Source organism: Acomys russatus, chromosome 27 (genome assembly GCF_903995435.1).
Source record: "Acomys russatus chromosome 27, mAcoRus1.1, whole genome shotgun sequence".
NCBI classification, from domain to species: domain Eukaryota; kingdom Metazoa; phylum Chordata; class Mammalia; order Rodentia; family Muridae; genus Acomys; species Acomys russatus.
In genome coordinates, this window is record NC_067163.1 from 57270387 (window position 1) to 57287288 (window position 16902).

Below are 16902 nucleotides of genomic sequence, written 5' to 3' on the forward strand. Positions count from 1 at the left end.
CGTGTACGCACCCACATAGCCTTGCTAATGGTGTGCAGAAGGGAGGGACAGGACTTCGAGATGCCTCCCTGCCAAGCTTCATCCCTGGAGCTACACAGTGGGAGAGAACTGATCGTGTCCTCTGCTGTGACACACACATGGTGGAAAGCTAGTCCCACTACAGGCTAAAGCTGGGGCACCAGGGAAGCAACTGAACCGTGGCAAATGACACTCCAATCCCCAAAACTGAGCTACATGGCCTTTGCTCTCTGGAAAGCCCCAGCCTCAGGCCGCAGCCATCAGTCTGAACTCTGAAAGGTGGCTTCATCCAACTGCAGGTCTCTTTCAGGCTTTCCTAATTGATATTTTTAGTTTATGCCTCCTCTTATGCTTGCATTGTGTGCTGTGCATTGCCAGATCCCAGCAGAGGTAAGAGGGGTCAGGACTCCACAGTGCTTGTTAGCCAAGCCCAGGTCCTCTGAAAGAGCAATGGGGCTCCCAACTGCTGAGCCAGCTGTCCGACCCCCTTTTCTAATTTTTCTTTGTTTTGTTACGTTTAGAGACAGGGCTTCTCAGTGCAGTCCTGGTTGTCCTAGAAATCACTATGTAGACCAGGCTGGCCTTGAACTCACAGAGACCTTCCTGCCTCTGCCCCCTGAGTACTGGGGTTAAAGGTGTGTAACACCACGCCCGACTTGGGTAGGCTAGTTTTTATGTCAACTTGATGCAAGCCACGGTTATTCAGGGAAAGAAAACCTCAACTGAGAAAATGACCCAGGAGTTGGCCTTTGGCAAGCCTGTGGTGCATTTTCTTGGAGGAGGGCCCAGCCCACTGTGGGTGGTGGTGCCATGCCTGGGCAGATGGTCCTGGGTTCTGTAATCAAGCAGGCTGAGCAAGCTGAGGGGAGCAGCGCCCTCCATGGCCTCTGCGTCAGCTCCTGCCTCCAGGTTCCTGCCTCGGCTTCCCTCAGTGGACTATGACTCAGGATGTGTTGCTTTGGTCGTGGTGTCTTGTCACAGCAGTAGTGACCCTGGCTAGGTCCCCTGCTGCAGTCTGCTCAGGTGTGACCTACAAGGGCCTGGGCCTCAGACAGACCAGGGCTGATGCATTCTGCCAGGTGTCCAGGCTCAGCATGTTTATTTTTTAAAACCAACAACATAATGATGTGTGTGTGGGTGCCTGTGGCACTGCTCTGTTCATGCCCTTCACGGGGCTGGGCCCTTGCAAATGAAGGAGAGCAGAGGCCTGGCTGGGTAACTAAGTCACCAGTGATCCCAATGGGGACCGCGGAAGCCAGAAGGGTAACCCTGCAGGGAAGCACATGCTAGGCTGCCACCAGGGGGCACCCAGGGGACCGCTACAGCAACCTGTGGCTCTCCAGCTGTGAAGTGCCTGGGGACCCCTGAACTGACATATGTGGGCAAGGCCAGCACTAGCCACATCCAAGTGGTCAAGAGTCAGTTCTGGAAGCTTCCGGACATGAGGTGTAAGTGGGGCCTAGGAAGACCCGTCAGAGACAATAGTGCATATGTGTCATCAGTCTGGGACTGTAGGTGGTGCACTCTGCAGGCAGAGGCAGCAGGGTAGCGAGTCTGAGGCCGGGGTGGCCTCCACAGTGACACCCCATCTCAAAACAAAAAAATAAAATTTCCAGTTGACTGGGAGTCAGTGGGAGACAGCAGATGTGGCCCCGTTGACTTGACGGTGCATTACCAACCCGGGCCCCCACTTGCTCCATAGGGGAACCCTGGACGGATTCCTAAGGCACAACAGGGAAGGGAGGTGGGCACCAGGCGGGGTCACGGCTGGCAGCCTGGACCCTTGGACACCAGTCCCACTGCAGGACACAGCACCCAGCATGTGTTTGTGGGGTTCCTGGTGAGTAGGGAGAAAAAAGATGGAGAAGAGAGAAAAGTGGAGGCCAGCTGGATGCATCCTGGGATGTGGGAGAGGGACACCTGGGCGCTCAGGTCCCTGGTTCCTACCCCCACAGGCGCTGTTGGCCAGGGCCGGGCAGGAGCACCTGAGCAGGGCTGTCAGGTGCAGGGTACAGGAGTCCGGGTCCATCCCACCAGCCAGGTTCAGAGAGAGAAGTCGCCGGCACAGATGCGGGCGTGGACCCCCTCGTCCAGGGGCAGGTAGCGGCCCTGCTTCAGGTCCAGAAAGAAGAGCCGGTCTGAGGTCTGGTGGGGGTCGAAGCCTTCACGCTGCAGCCGGGTCTTCTGGATCTTGAAGGTCCCTGGAGGTGAGAGAGGAGAGAGGTAGCTCCCTGTACAGGCTCCCGTCAGCAGGGGACACCTCCCTGGCTTCACACCCTCCAGGTCCTAAGACCCACGCTCTCAGCTACTTCATGCTATGGTCTCGGAGCTGAGCCACGATATCTGAAGCTGTACCCCCAAAGCCCAAAAGGGGTCTCTTGGGGTTTTGTTGTTGTTCTTATTTTCTTATAAACGGGGTCTCACGCCTGCAGCCCATGCTGGCTTCAGACTGAAGGTGACCCTCCTGCCTCAGCCACGTGAGTGCAAGGATTATGTGGAGGAGCCACCACACTCATCTGAAAACAGATTATCTTGTCTACCAAGGAAAGGGCTGGGGGCTGGAGAGACGGCTCAGCAGTTAAGAGCACTGGCTGCTCTTCCAGGGGACCCAGGTTCAATTTCTGGAGCCCACATGGCAGCTCTCAGCTGTCTGTAACTCCAGTTCCAGGGACACCCTCACACAGACAAATGCAGGCAAACACCAATCAGTGCTTATAAAATAAAAGTAAATAATTATTTAAAAAGAAAAGAAAGCTGGATGTGGTGTCACACATCTTTAATCCTTGGGAGCACTGGGGAGGCAGAGGCAGGTGGATCGCTGTGAGTTCGAGGCCAGCCTGGTCTAAAAAGTGAGTCCAGGACAGCCAAGGCTACAAAGAGAAACCCTGTCTCGAAAACTAAAAAAGAAAAGACTGGGGGCCAGGCAGTGATGGCACACGCCTTTAATCCCAGCACTCAGGAGGCAGAGGCAGGTGGATCGCTGTGAGTTCGAGGCCAGCCTGGTCTACAGAGAGAGTTAAGAACCTGCCAGGGCAGGTGGCTCTGGGCCTCATCCATACAGGGGAGCAGGAGCCTCTATTACAGCAGAGAAGGAAATGTACCTGTAGTGTCCACCTGGGGCAGAAGGCGCAAGAAGATGGGCCGCGCATAGGATGCCAGGACCTTCTGCAGCTCCTGGTACATGGAGTTAGGGTCCAGCTGGCCGTGCGGATCTGCAATGGCTGCCATGCCGGCTTTCCCCTCCACTCCTGCAAAGGGCGTCAGCTGAGACCATCCTGCCCACCTGGTTAGCCCTGGTCTTCCCAACTGGGTAAACATTAGCCCATCCATTTTATAAGAGGCCCTGTTTCCAGCCTTCTGGTCCTGAGAAAGGGCCCCCAAACCGAAGCTCAGTATTAGGTATGTGAACGTATTCACCATCCAGTCCGCAGCAGGTCTCCAGGTTGTGTGTGGCCCAAGGGCACTACTGTGCCTGCAGTGCCTTCTGGGAGGACCCGTGGGGCCCCTGCACCCCACAGCCACCGTGCCCCCTGCTTGCCTGGCACAGCCACCCCGTACACAGCCACATCAGTCTGGCCCAGCAGGCGGCTCAGCACGGCTTCCACTTCTGTGGTGGACACGTTCTCCCCGCGCCAGCGGAAGGTGTCCCCGCTGCGGTCGCGAAAATACATGTAGCCCAGCTCGTCCATCACCAGGACGTCACCTGCAGGGGAGAGGGGTAGGTGGGACCGCGCTTGGCATCCTGACGGCCAGCCGGGCCGAGAGCTCCGCACCTGAGAGGTAGGCGCTGTCGCCCTTGCGGAACACGCTGTGGGCGATCTTCTTGCTGGTGGCGCTGTCACTAACGTAGCCATCAAAGCGACGCAGAGGGTCCTGCTGGTTGATCTGGCCGACAAGAAGGCCAGGCTCCCCTGGAGGAGGTGACACTTAGGCTGAGTCGGGGCGGGAGCCGTGGGGATCCCAGCTCCCCAAGGCACAGGGCAGGGGCCGTGCTCACCCGGCTGGCAGGGGATGCAGAGGCCCTGGGCATCGCGCAGCGGCTCCATCGTGTCCTCGTTGACCTTAACCAGGCGGATGGGGTACACGTGCGTGAGGATGCGGCTGTTGAAGCCGCAGGAGCCGACCTGAGGAGGATACGGTGGTGAGCGGCCCAGGGTGGCACTGCAGCCCATGCACGCGGTGACTTCAAGGTACGCGCATTGTGGGAGACTGTCGGGCGCTAGCCCACACCACACAGCCGCGAACCTTGCCGTCCATGTTGGCGATGCTGCAGTTGCACTCAGTGGCGCCGTAGAATTCACCGATCTGCCGCACGCCGAAGCGCTGCGTGAACTCCTCCCAGATGGCCGGCCGCAGCCCGTTGCCCACGGCCAGACGCACGCGGTGGCGCCGCTCCACATCCCGCACGGGCTGCCTCAGCAGGTAGCGGCAGATCTCGCCGATGTACTGCACTACCTGCGGTGGCCGGGCCGGTCCAGGCAAGGCTCAATCAAGGCAGGGCCCCGTGTAAAGGAGCTCAGGGCCAGGTGTGAAGGAGCTCAGGGCCAGGTGTGAAGGAGCTCTGGGCGCGGTGAGAAGCTCAGGGTCCGGTGTGAAGGAACTCAGGGCCCGGTATGTGGTGTGAAGGAGCTCGGAGCCCCATATGTGGTGTGAAGGAGCTCAGGGCCTGGTGTGAAGCTCAGGGCCCGGTGTGAAGGATGGGACTTGGTGGTCAGAGGGATAAAGGATTATCCTGGTACAGCAGGGACAGAGAACTGGCCTTGAAGGAGGCTCCTTGGTTGCATGAGTGGGGTGGGGCCTAAGTGAGAGGCAGGGCCTAGGCAACTGGGTGGAATTGGCTAGGCAAGGCGTGACCCAAGTGGACCGGACCGTGCCTGAGCAGGAGGGGCGGGGCTTGGTAAGTCAGGGGACCACAAAGCAGTCTGGCCCTAGGCAGGGTCTGGGTGCAACAGAAGAGTGACACAAGGTGGAGCCAGAGCAAGAAGGGCATGCCCTGAAGCAGGTACTGAGCCCAGATGGGGTCAGCCATGCAGAGAGGACATGGCCAGAGCAGGAAACGCGTGCCCTGACCCAGCCAGTGCCCAGAACACTGCGGAGCGCAGGGGGCAGTGGGCGGGGCCTCAGGGGCGGTGGGCGGGGCCGGGGAGGGGCGGGGCCTACCGTGCAGTTGTACTTGACACAGTCATCCCAGAAGCGGCTGGCGGAGAACTTCTTGCGCAGCACTACTGTCAGCCCGTAGATGATACACTGTCCCACGCCCATGATGTTCCCTAGAGGAAGGGTGGCTGTGAGGCTGCCTGCGGGATCCCGCCCACGCCCCTGGCCCCCCCCCCACCCCCCGTACCTGCGGAGTGGTAGAGCGGCAGGCAGTCGTAGAGGACGTCAGCAGGCCGCATGCTGTAGGAATGGTGGCCGAAAGCTGCGATGCGGTAGTACCTGTAGGGAGAGGCAGTGACTGACGGAGGTCTACAGGTGACACATCTGGGGAGAGAGGACCCTGAGCCCCTGGGGAAGGCTGCAGGAGAGTGGCGCGTGTTCCAAGGCTTAAAGGGGCGTGGTTGGCTGGAGGAAGAGCTGGGGACCAGCGAGGACCAAAGCCATGACATGACTCAGAAGGGCCAAAGCAGAATAGTCCCGGGATTTAGGATGTGAAACCCTCATGGATTTAGGCCGAAACTGGGTGGGGGGAGGGGACGGGTGGGGGGCTGCAGGAGGCTGCGCAGGAAATGAGTGGGGCTCAGCCCAAGGGGAGGGAGGAGGAAAAGAGACACTAGGGGCCAGGTGGCAGCTATGCAGACAGTGGGGAAGAGCGGCCTGTGGGCCTTGCTCACCTGCTGTGCACTACAATGGCCGCCTTAGGAAGTCCGGTGGTCCCGGAAGTGTAGATGTAAAACAGCCGGTCTGTGGGAGAAGCAGGCATTGGGCACCGGAAGAACCGAGGACACAGGGCAGAGATGGCAGGGGCCCCTCCACTCACCATCCATGCCCTTGCCTGGGGCTTGTGCCAGGGGTGTGGTAGGCGCCTCACTGAGCATGGGGTCCAGGAGCTGTGTGTCAGGCAGGATGCTCTCAGGCCCCAGGTCTCCGGAGCAGAACTTGAGCAGGCTCTTCCCCAGCTGCTCACTCACTTCCGCCACCGCTGTGATGACACAGGTCACAGTTAAGAAGCACCCCTGTCTGCCAGCATCTCCCTATTCCTGAGGTCCCTAGGTCCCCGCCCTTCTGGTATCCACCAGGTCTCACCTGCTGCCATCTCCCCGCCATAAATGAGGGCCTTAGCAGCGGAGGTGCCTAGGCAGAAGGCCAGGGGCTCCCGCCTCAGGTTGACATTGAGCAGCGCCGCCACCACACCGGCCTTGGCCAGGCCCAGCCACAACCCCACGAACTCCGGCCGGCCCTCCAGGAACACGGCCACCACATCGCCTGGGGCAAAGCCCAGCTGCTGGAACAGGTTGGCCACCGCATTGGAGTAGGTGTCCAGCTGTGCAAAGGTCCAGCAGACACCAGTGCTGGCATCCACCAGCGCGAGGCGCTCTGGTTGTCGTTGGGCCACAGCCTGGAAAATGCGCGGGATCGTGTCTCCTGCTCGCCGGTGTCGCCGCAGCTCCAGCCGCACACGAATGAGAACAGAGAGGCCACTGCAGAGAAGGGGACAGGATCACTGTCCAAAGCTGCCTCCAGCCTCAATGACCCTATTAGGGGCCCAGGACACTGGGGGTCCAGTAAGCTTAGTCCTTTAATGGGTGATATCTTAGGCAGGAAGCTATGAATCCACTACGCCGTCCTGTCTACTACGTGAGCATGAGTCACGATGTACTCTTCTCTGCATGGCCTCGTGCCCCGAGCATCGGCATCAAACGCCCCCTTGTGCTCTGTGATGTTGCAGCTGAACACAGGTCAACATGCACAGTTAGCAAGTGGACTCCTACCAGGCCCATCTCTCACTGGGTGGGCGTGTCAGGGGAGGACTAGTGGGGAAGAGTTCTAGGCAGGGGCTCCACCCCTAAGCCACGCCCCCAGGTCCTCATTGGGGCATTCCAGGCAGGGCTCCACTGCCGAGCCACACCCCCACCCCTCATTGGAGAAGTCTAGGTAGGAGCTCCACCTCCGAGCCATGCCCCACAGCCCTCTTTTATTTTTATTTTTTACTTTTGTCAGGTCGCTAACTGGCCTGCAGCCTGAAGCTTGCACCCTCCTGCCGCAGTATCTGGAGTACCTGGGTTGATAGGCCTGGCTATTAGGAAGGTCTTAGATCTCATCCTTGCTGCTCTCTCTGGGAATGTCCCTTCAGTACCCTACCTACCCCATCATCAGAGGACAGAGGATAGCCAGGGATGTGACCACAGGCCAGCCGAGAGTAACACCACACCTACCAGTGCTTGGACTCCCACTTGATAGCTCCTTGCTCTCCCAGGCTGGCCCTGACCTCATGGCAACCTGCCTCAGGCTACAGAGCCCCACAACTTCCTGCACTCTGTCCTTCCTCATCTGCCCGTCTCCCCCTCGGGCTGCCAACTAGTGAGGAGCACTAGGCAGAACTACAGTGAAGGGGAAGGGTGGCAACAGTGGAAATGAGGGCTCTGGACAGAGGGGACAGCGGAAGGAGACAGGTGGCTTCCATACAGTTGGTGCGAAGGCCATGAGGAAGGTGCCATTAAGCTCAGTTTATGTGGCTAGAGACGGAGCGAGGACACGCCAGGCAAGCACTCTACAAACTGAGCCTCCAATTCTTTCATTTCTTCCCAAATAGCTAACACTTCCTGGTACCTGGGGAAGACTCAGAAGGGTTGAAGAAAAATGCCCTGGGCCGGACATGGTGGCACACGCCTTTAATCCCAGCACTCAGGAGGCAGAGGCAGGTGGATCTCTGTGAGTTCAAGGCCACCCTGGTGTACAAAGTGACTCTAGGACAGCCAAGACTACACAGAGAAATCCTGTCTCAAAAAAACAAAAAACAAGACCAAAAAAAGAAAAAGAAAAAAAGAAAAATGCCCTGTGGGTCACCATCCCAACTATCTCCCCTAACCACTCACTAACTGCAGACAGAGGTTCCTTGGCTGCCCCCAGCACTCTTTGGTAGCAGTTCCTTTGCACAGGCGGCCCCAGCCATGGCCTCTCCTCAGCATCCACACTCCTCCATGATCAGAACACACCCCAGGGCCCCGGAAGTGCTGCGGCTGCCTTGGATCTCTTCCCTGGCACCCAGGACCGTCCAAAGCCATGGACTGCCACTTACTTACTTCCTGTCCTGTCTTTGTCTCCTGGAGACAAAGGAGGGAAGAGCAGGCCATGGTGGCAACCGAGCCACCTGTCATGTTAGCAGTCAGGAAGCTGAGGCAGGAGGGAGCGTGAGACCGGCCACTGCTAGGGAAAGCTGGGCTGGAGAGGGGCTCTTGCAGAGGACCTGGGTTCAATTCCCAGCACCCACGTGCAGTTCCGAACCATTCGTAGCTGCAGCTCCTTTCCAAAGGCCTCTTCTCCCTCCTGCAGGCTCTAGGCATGCATTCAGGCATTTGTGTATGCATTTGTGCATACAAAAAATAAACTTTAAAAATATTAAGTAAAAGTCAATTTAAAAATAAACCAAGGGGGCCTGGAGAGATGGCTCAGAGGTTAAGAGCACTGGCTGTTCTTCCAAAGGTCCTGAGTTCAATTCCCCGAAACCACATGGTGGCTCATGGCCATCTATAATGAGATCTTCTGACATGCAGGTGTACATGCTGGCAAAACACTGTATACATAAAAAATAAATAAAACTTTAAAAAAAAATAAAGGGCCAGGTGTGGTGGCGCACGCCTTTAATCCCAGCACTTGGGAGGCAGACGCAGGTGGATCACTGTGAGTTCGAGGCCAGCCTGACCTACAAAGCAAGTCCAAGACAGGCAAGGTTACACAGAGAAACCCTGTGTCAAAAATAAAAAATGAATAAAAACCAAACAAACAAAGAAGAGGTGAGGGGCGGAGAGGGTCAAGGAAGACAAGGAAGCATTTGAGGAAGTGGTCTGAGGCCCAAGGCTGGCCCTCTTGGCTCAGCACCTGCCACATAATCCCAGAGCGATGGGGTCCCCAGTGCTTGGGCGGCAGGTCAGCCAGGGCTCCTGCTGCCACACGCGCCCATGGCCCAGGGTGAGAGGTGTCGTCAGTGGTGAAGGCAGGCCTGAGGTGACGCTCAGAATATCAAGGTGGGACCTTAGAGGTTCAACTGGATGGGGACTTGGGCCCTAAGAACTGATGAGTGTCATCAGTAAGGAGGAGATCATGAGCTGAAAGCTAGCCTGGGCTACAAAGTGATTGTGAGACTAGCCTGGGCTACAGGAGACACCCAAAAAAATGTTAATATAATGTTTAAAAGTTTTTAAATTTGGAAACAAAGTTCAGTGTCTCACTGTGAGGTCCAGCTGTCCGGGAACTTGCTATGTAGTCCAGGCTGGCCTCATACCTACAGAGAGCTGCCTGTCTCTGCCTCCCGAGTGATGGGATTAAAGGTGTGCAAACCATCCTCCGACTTCCACACATGCACACATGTGCTCACACGGGGACACCCACACAATAATTAATGTAAGGCAGCCACCATGTGTACTGACTTGACTCGCATGACACACTTGCCCTTGTCACTTGTGGGGCCACCTGTGATGGGACACACGAACACGCTGTGAGCCCAGGGTCACCATCTCTGGATGATTGCGAAATGAGAGCTTTCAGTTTTAGATTTTGGTGTGTCTTGTTATTTGTTTGTTTGTTTTTCAAGACGGGCTTTCTCTGTGTGTGTAGCCTTGGCCATGCTGAAACTCTCTGTGGAGACCAGGCTGACTTCAAACCTACAGCTATCCCCTGCCTCTGCCTCCTGACTGCTGGGACTAAAGGCATGCTCTACCACACCCGGCTAGTTTTAAATTTTTTAAAGTTTCACTAATGAATCCACTGTGTGTGTGAAGAGGAGAGGCTGACTGACGTGTGGGAGCCAGTTGTCTCCATCCACCAAGAGGGGCCTGGGGATGGAAGGCAGGCAGGTCATCAGGCCCGGGATGAGCCTCTTGACCTCATCCAGAAGAGTGACGTCAGAGTCACTGGCGCCTGGGCGAAGGCGCATGTTCCCTCAAGAGGTTAAGAGAAGCCACCATCTTCCCGCTGCAGCTCAGCACTGTGCACCGCACTCCGTCTGCTTCCTTGGGCCTGTGTCTGTCACAGCTGTGTGCTCCTGCATGGTGACCATGTGCTGAACAGCAGACCCAGACACACTGTCTGAGAGGACACACAGTGTCCTTGCTGAATGCAGACAAACTGCCAAAACATTGTGGCTGCCCTGGAGGTTGGCTCACCGTGGCCAGTGTGCAATGAGCAAGGCACGTATAAAGAGAACACGAGGTACCAGCCAGGAGGAGCACGAACAGACGCCCTGAGCTTGGCTGCTGGCCCACAGCTGCCGTCCCACACAGTGGCAGGGCCAGGGGTTCCAGGCCCGCCTGAACTACACAGCAAGACCCTGCCTCAAGGCAAAACTGGGGGCCGGGGAGACAGCACCCACATGGTAGCTCACAAGCATCTGTACCTCCAGTTCCAAGAGACGTGACACCTTCTGGCCCCTGTGGGGCACCAGGAATGTATGTGGTGCGTGTGGTGAGCAGGAAACACCTACTTACATGATAAGACAATTCAAAACCTGGCTTTTTGGGCCAGGCATGGTGGCGCACACCTTAAATCCCAGCACTAGGGAGGCAGAGGCAGGTGGGTCACTGTGAGTTCAACGCCAGCCTGGTCTACAAAGTGAGTCCAGGACAGTCAAGGCTACACAGAGAAACCCTGTCTCGAAAAAAACAAAAACAGAAACAAAACAAAAAAACCTGGCTTTTCCTGCTCATGTTGTGGTCAGAGCCTGATAGGCTGGGCTCACGGCCTTGTCCTCTCAGTGTTTCTGGAGGTGGAGTCTGGGCCTCACAGCAGGTTCCTGAGGTGAGATCTCTGGGCGAGGACTACCATCAACAGAGGGCAATGAGCCCATGCCCAGAACAGAGCACCACTAATGAACAGAATAAGAAAAGTAAACCTCACTGCCAACAGTAAAAGCAAGGTGGCCCAGGCAAAGACATTTGGCCCCAGCATTTATTAAACACCCAGTGTATATCAAGCACCGTGCTCTGCCTACAGCTGCCCTTCACGATTAGGTTGTCACCACCCAACTGGGATTGGATGGGTCAACTGATGGCTCAGAGACATGAGTTACCACAGATGAGGCCACACGGCAAGAAAATGACTCAGACCTGAGTGACACTCCCACAATCCTCCACAGGCTTCCCACAGTACACATGCGGGCAATGCACAGAGCAGGTGCTTCATGCATGCACCTCAAAGAAAGCACGCTGCTTAGGGGTCTAACTCAGAAATAAGAGGACCACCTGCGGTCCACAGGCAGAGCCTGTGCAGTCAGCACATGTGCCTTAAGTGCCTCCCGCATGACCACTGGCTTTGCCTAGATGGACCCTTGAAGATGGGGGGTGTCATCTGAGGAGACAGGACTGTGCCTGCAGGAGACTCTCCTTCTGGAAGGTACAAATGGGAACCAGACCACAGGTGGCGGCGTGCGAGGCAGGCCAGGCTCCAGCAGCACTCTGGGCCTGTCAGGGCCCTTCCCTCTGGCTTCCCTCTCCCATCATCGGGCCCACGCCAGCAGGCTGGGATCCGGTGCTTTGTCCCGACCACATGCTCTGGCACCCAGGCTGGCGGCTAACCAAGCCACCCCCTCACTGAGCACAAAGACAGCTCTGTCCAGCCCAGCCCTTCCCAGGGCCTCCCCCACCCCCAGCTTCTTTCATCCAGAACCCCAGGACTCGAGCCAGCAGCAGAGCAGGCCCCTTGGAGACCCAGCAGGGTTTGGCAGATGTTCCTGACAGCAGGTGAACTGAGCACAGCTGGGTGGGGGGTTGTCCAGCTCTGGAAGGCCGAGACTGGGGTCAAGAGTTCAAGGCCAGCCTGAGCTCCAGTGAGACCATTTCAAAAACACAGACATACAAAGACGAAAAGGGCTGGAGAGAGGACTCAGCCATTAGACGCACTGGCTGTTCTTGCATAGGACCCAGGTTCAATTCCCAGCACCCACATGGCAGCTACAACTGTCTGTAACACCAGGCCCATGGGACCTCACACCCTCACACAGACATACATGCAGGCAAAACACCAATGCACATAAAAATAAATAAAGTCTTAAAACAGAACAACAAAGACAAAGAAAAGAAGATTCCAAAAGCAAAGGCTATTCACAGTGGCCAGCCAGGTGTGGAGTCACACTGCTCGAGCCTGCCAATGGGCACCTGTGTGACACTGAGTGCATTATACACCCACGCTCTGCTTCCCTCTGCTCATTAAAAACCGAGGTGCTATTATTATTATTTTTTTGTATGTGCAAGAGAGGGCCTGCGTGTATGTCTGTGCACACATGGGTGCAGGAACCTGCAGAGGCCAGAAGGTGGCGGTAGATCACGTGGAAAAACCCAAGCCCTCTGAAGAGCCCCGGTGAGCCGGTTCCGAAGCGGGCACCACTCTTCCTAAGATTACCACCTGCCTGTTACCCCAGAGGCTGAGGTAGGAGGATGTCCAGTTTCAGGCAGCCTGGGCAAGAAAGTCAAGACAGGGTGGGGGTGGGGAAGAAAAGGAAAAGAAAGAATACTGAAAGGTGAATCCATAAGAGCCCAGATCAAAAGGTCAGACAAAGGCTGTGCCCTGGGCTCAGTGGGCACACTGCTCCACACTGCAGCACCCAGCTGAGGTGACACAAGCATGTCACCCCAGTAGAGAGAAGGTGAAGGCAGAGGCTTATCCTCCACTCTGTGAAGAGTTCAAGGCCAGCTTGACCCCAAAATCAAGCCTGAGTGCCTCATGCGCCAGTGGCTCGCACTCTTCACCGTCTTCTCTGGCCACCATACTAATTTGTTCCGAATGAAGTTTCTTCGATACTTTGAGAGAAGAAAAACAGAAAGAAAACGTCCAGGGGGCAGAAGGCAGGTGAGAGGCACTGAAGAGACACCTCCGGCCTGTTAGCTTGGGAGGCCCCATTCCCAGACGGTTCGGCTCTCCCCTAAAAACCTGTTTCCTCACCCTCAGCAATGGATGCTGAGTCGGCCTCTCTGAAGGTGCCCATGGACCCACAAGGGTTGACCCGAGACTCTGAATGCCAGCAACACTAAGGTTATCGCAGAACGACCCCCAGCTCTCTTCAACAGAACCCTGGGAGAATCCCAGAGCCGTGAATCCCCGGAGAACCTCACCTCTGGAGACTCCCTGGTATATACAGTGACCTTAGACTCCCTTTAGACCCCTTTAGACTCCCCCAAGACGCTCCTTCACCCCAAACCTATTCATTCCAAGAATCTGGACAGTGGGTCACCTCTCAGTCTCCACTGCGCCACTGGAACCCCCAGCTCTCTCAACACCCACCAATTACCAGTTACTCTAACGGTGGCCGCCTACCACCCTAACAGCACACCACGTCCCGATTGCGTACTCAAATCCCTCCAGACTCCACCTTTCTGTCTCCTGCAGGACCCGGTAGAGCCCTCCAATCAGTCGCTCCACCTTCAGACCCCGTCCCCAGCCTACAAAACCAACCCCAGGCCACAAGGGGACCCTCACACCACCCTGCAAGCATGCAAGACCTCTGAGCTTTCAACCCCACCTACTTACAAGAGGTCCCGCCTCGCCGTCTTGCAGACGATGCGCAGGAAGCGCCAGCCACCGCCGCCCACGTACACACCGAACGCCGCCGCCGCGCTCCAGGTCCACGGAAGTCCCAGCAACCAAAGCAGCGCCAGTGAGGCCACTGAGGCCGTTCCCGCTCCCGGAACCCGCATCCTGCGGGACACACAGCTGATGTCGCTGACCCCGCCCAGGGCGCATCCCTGGCTACCCACTGTCTTAACAGGCTGTAGCCTAAACCCAAAGGCGTTTACTAGGAGCCTGGCCCCGCCCCCAGCACATACCTAGGAACCGGGCCCCGCCCCACTGCTCTGAGTTAGGCTCCGGGGAAGCCTCAAGCCAACCAGTTTCCTTAACTCGCCCCGCCTCAAGGCCTAGGATTGGCCCCACGCCTGTCAATCATTGCCATCCCGCCCTCTCCCAGCCCCAGAATTTCTACGTCAATCAATGCAGGACCACGCCCCATGCTTTGACCATGTGGCTAGACACCCCCACCGCCAAGCTCCACCCCTGTACTTCAGCCATCCAAGCCCAGGGGAAGCCTTCGTACCCCTCACACACCTGGGCCCTTGGCAGCCAGTGGCTCCAGCCGCGCCCTAAAGTTGCCTCACCCCTGTCCTGTGTCCCAAAATTCACACACGGTCCTCAAGCTTATCCTGCCTGGGAGCCTGGGAGTTCCTACACTGGCCGCCTCTATGCCAGACCTAGACCCGGGTCATTAGGCCACGCCCCCCGATGAGGCCTCTGCCTCCGCCCACAAGTGCGAGCCTCAAATCAAAGCCCGCCCACCTGATCGGGGCCCCGCCCCCAGGGAGCACGCGCTCACTGCCCCCCACCCCAAGTCCCTCCTACAGGTGAGACCTACGGCCCCGCCCGGAGGCAGGCCCCGCCCCCGGCACGCCCAGGCCCCTCCCCAGGTGAAGCCTATGGTCCCGCCCCCGGACGCGGGCCCGCCCCCAGGCCCTAGCGTCTCTGACGTTCGGGACCCAGATTCTACCTGGGGCTCCCGCGCCGCCTCCAGGGCTTGTCAGTCACCGGTCACGGAGAGGCCGGGTCTGCGCGACCCACCCAGCGCCTGGCTCCGCCCCACGCCCCTCGGTCCCGCCGCCTAACGCTCCCGGCCCCTCACCCTGCTCCGCACCGGCTGACCCCCTTCCGGAGGCCTGCACCATAGAGAGGACATGCTGGCCAGAGAGCCCGTGGCCCAACGAGACGCGCGAGCTAGAGCGACCGGCCCAGGCTACCCCTACGAGTCTCCACGGCAACGAAGCGAAGGCCCAGCTCTCCGCCCCAGCGTGCGGTGAAGACTCGCAGGTGCTGAGGGCGGGACCGTGGCTGCAGGGGGCGCGGTCTGTCCCGCCCAAACCCAGAACACGCCCGAGGCGCCCCGCTCCTGCCCTGTGCCGGAGCTTGCCTGATCCATCTTGTCCTAAATACAAGCCCTGAGGCTTCTCAGCATTCCAGACTCCCGAGAGTCGAAATTCACACCCTTAGGGCCTTTAGGAGCCCCCACACCCCCAGTTCTACCTCCCCCAAACCTTAACAAGTCACATCCCAGAATCGCAGGGCAGGCAGGCGCACATCAGGTCCCCAACCTTCCTTCTTGCCCTCCTCACGAGACTCGGCCGCACCCCGGGATCCCTTGTTGCTTGCTCCCTAAGGGGCAGGGCCCCGCCGCGAGCCCTGTTTGCACCCCCCAGGGTCCTAAGCGCCCATCCAGAGGCGCCCCTACCCCTAGCCTCCTGCTGACATGCCCTGACCCGGGTGTCAAGGCTAACCTGCTCAGGCTTGCAGACCCCCCGGCCCTCGCTGCTCCCTCGCGGGTTCTCGCAGAAGCTACAGCAGGAGGCCTGGCCAGGGAACTTCTGGTTGGTGGGTCCCTTCAGGAGAGGAGCCCTTTGCAGAGTGGCTTCTCACTCACAGCGCCCCAGCGTGCCTCTGCCCTCTTCCTCCCTCCCAGGAACCCTCCCACGCCCCCTGCCCACCCTGCGGGCTTGCTTGTTTTCTGCCCCGCTTGGCCGACCTTCCCACAGCTCTCCTTGGGAGGAGGCCAGCCAGGGCCGGCTTCCAGCGCCACTAGAAGACCAGGGCTGGGCAGGCGCGGCCCCAACCCCGCCCGCAGCTGCCATTGGTCTCAAGGAAGGTGGGTGGGTGGGATGGGGGGACGGCTGACGAACTCGAAAACTGGACTCAGCCGGCCAGGGGTCAACAAAAACCCGTCTCTAGAGCCCCCTCTCTCCTACTATTGCGATCACACCGTTTTACAGGTGACGGCTCCGAGTGCTGCAGCCGGGGGTTCAGCCCTATCGCCTGCCTTCCTCCTTGCTCCTCCTGTTTCCATATTCCTGGAACATCTCCTGTGCCCTTTGCCCCACTTCCTCCTCTCGCCAGCCCGTGCCCCGCCCCTTCCTCTTTCTTCTCCTTTCCCTAGTCTTCTTCTCCAAGACTATAGAGAGCGGAGTGTTAGCATCGGGCTCTTGACCCCTCATTAGATTTTCTGCACCTGCTCCCCAGTTCTCAGCCCCCAAAATCTGAAAGGTTGATGGCAGACTGGCGAAGTAAAGGTACTTGCCGCCAAGCCTGAGGGCCTCGGTTTGATCCTCGGGATCAACTTGATAGAAGAGAAATTCCAAAAGTTATTCTCCAACCTCCAGGCATACGACACACGATACAGACAGACACGCAGACAGACAGAAAAATAAAGGATAATGGCTTGCCTCTAATTCCAGTGCTCGGGAGAGTGAGGACGGAGGCTTTTGAGGCTGAGGTAGTCTGGACTATAAACTTAGAAAGTCCCCGTTTGGAAGAGCTAAAGGCGTGGTAGAGGGCTTGCCTAACAAGTAGGAAGCCCTGGGTTTGTATGTGCCTTTAGGCCATAAACAAGGCAAGGGGGATGGGAAGTCGGGGTCCCCCTTAGCTACGTAACAACTCAAGACTGCAATGGAAAGAGAGGAAAGTCTCCTGCCACTGCCGCTAGCAAACCTAGCACAGTCACAGTCGGTGACGAAGGAGATGGCGCACCCTCAGAATATCCTTTGTCATCTGCTTGAAATTGATCCGGAGAAAGCTGAGCGGGCCCAGAAGCTTCCTGTCTGTCACTTTCATCTTTGATTTTCAGCTAAGCCCACCCACCCCCTTCATTTCTATCTTTGTAAACAATCACATTCAACTGAGCATGCCCAGGGCTGACTAGAGGTG

The 16902-nt window shown here is 57.7% G+C and overlaps 1 protein-coding gene across 1 annotated transcript; it reads right to left on the reverse strand.

Annotated features, from left to right (window-relative positions):
• Positions 1-1587: 1587 nt before the first annotated feature.
• On the reverse strand, positions 1588-15851 carry Slc27a1 (solute carrier family 27 member 1). The gene is made up of 13 exons (XM_051169616.1): positions 15483-15851; positions 13693-13860; positions 6262-6656; positions 5996-6157; positions 5850-5919; positions 5363-5454; positions 5179-5288; positions 4264-4473; positions 4016-4142; positions 3792-3929; positions 3557-3721; positions 3120-3266; positions 1588-2219 (listed from the first exon to the last, which is right to left on the reverse strand). Exons 2-13 carry the CDS (start codon positions 13857-13859, stop codon positions 2062-2064), a joined length of 1941 nt encoding a protein of 646 aa, XP_051025573.1. The 5' UTR covers position 13860; positions 15483-15851; the 3' UTR covers positions 1588-2061.
• Between the last annotated feature and the right edge of the window lie 1051 nt (positions 15852-16902).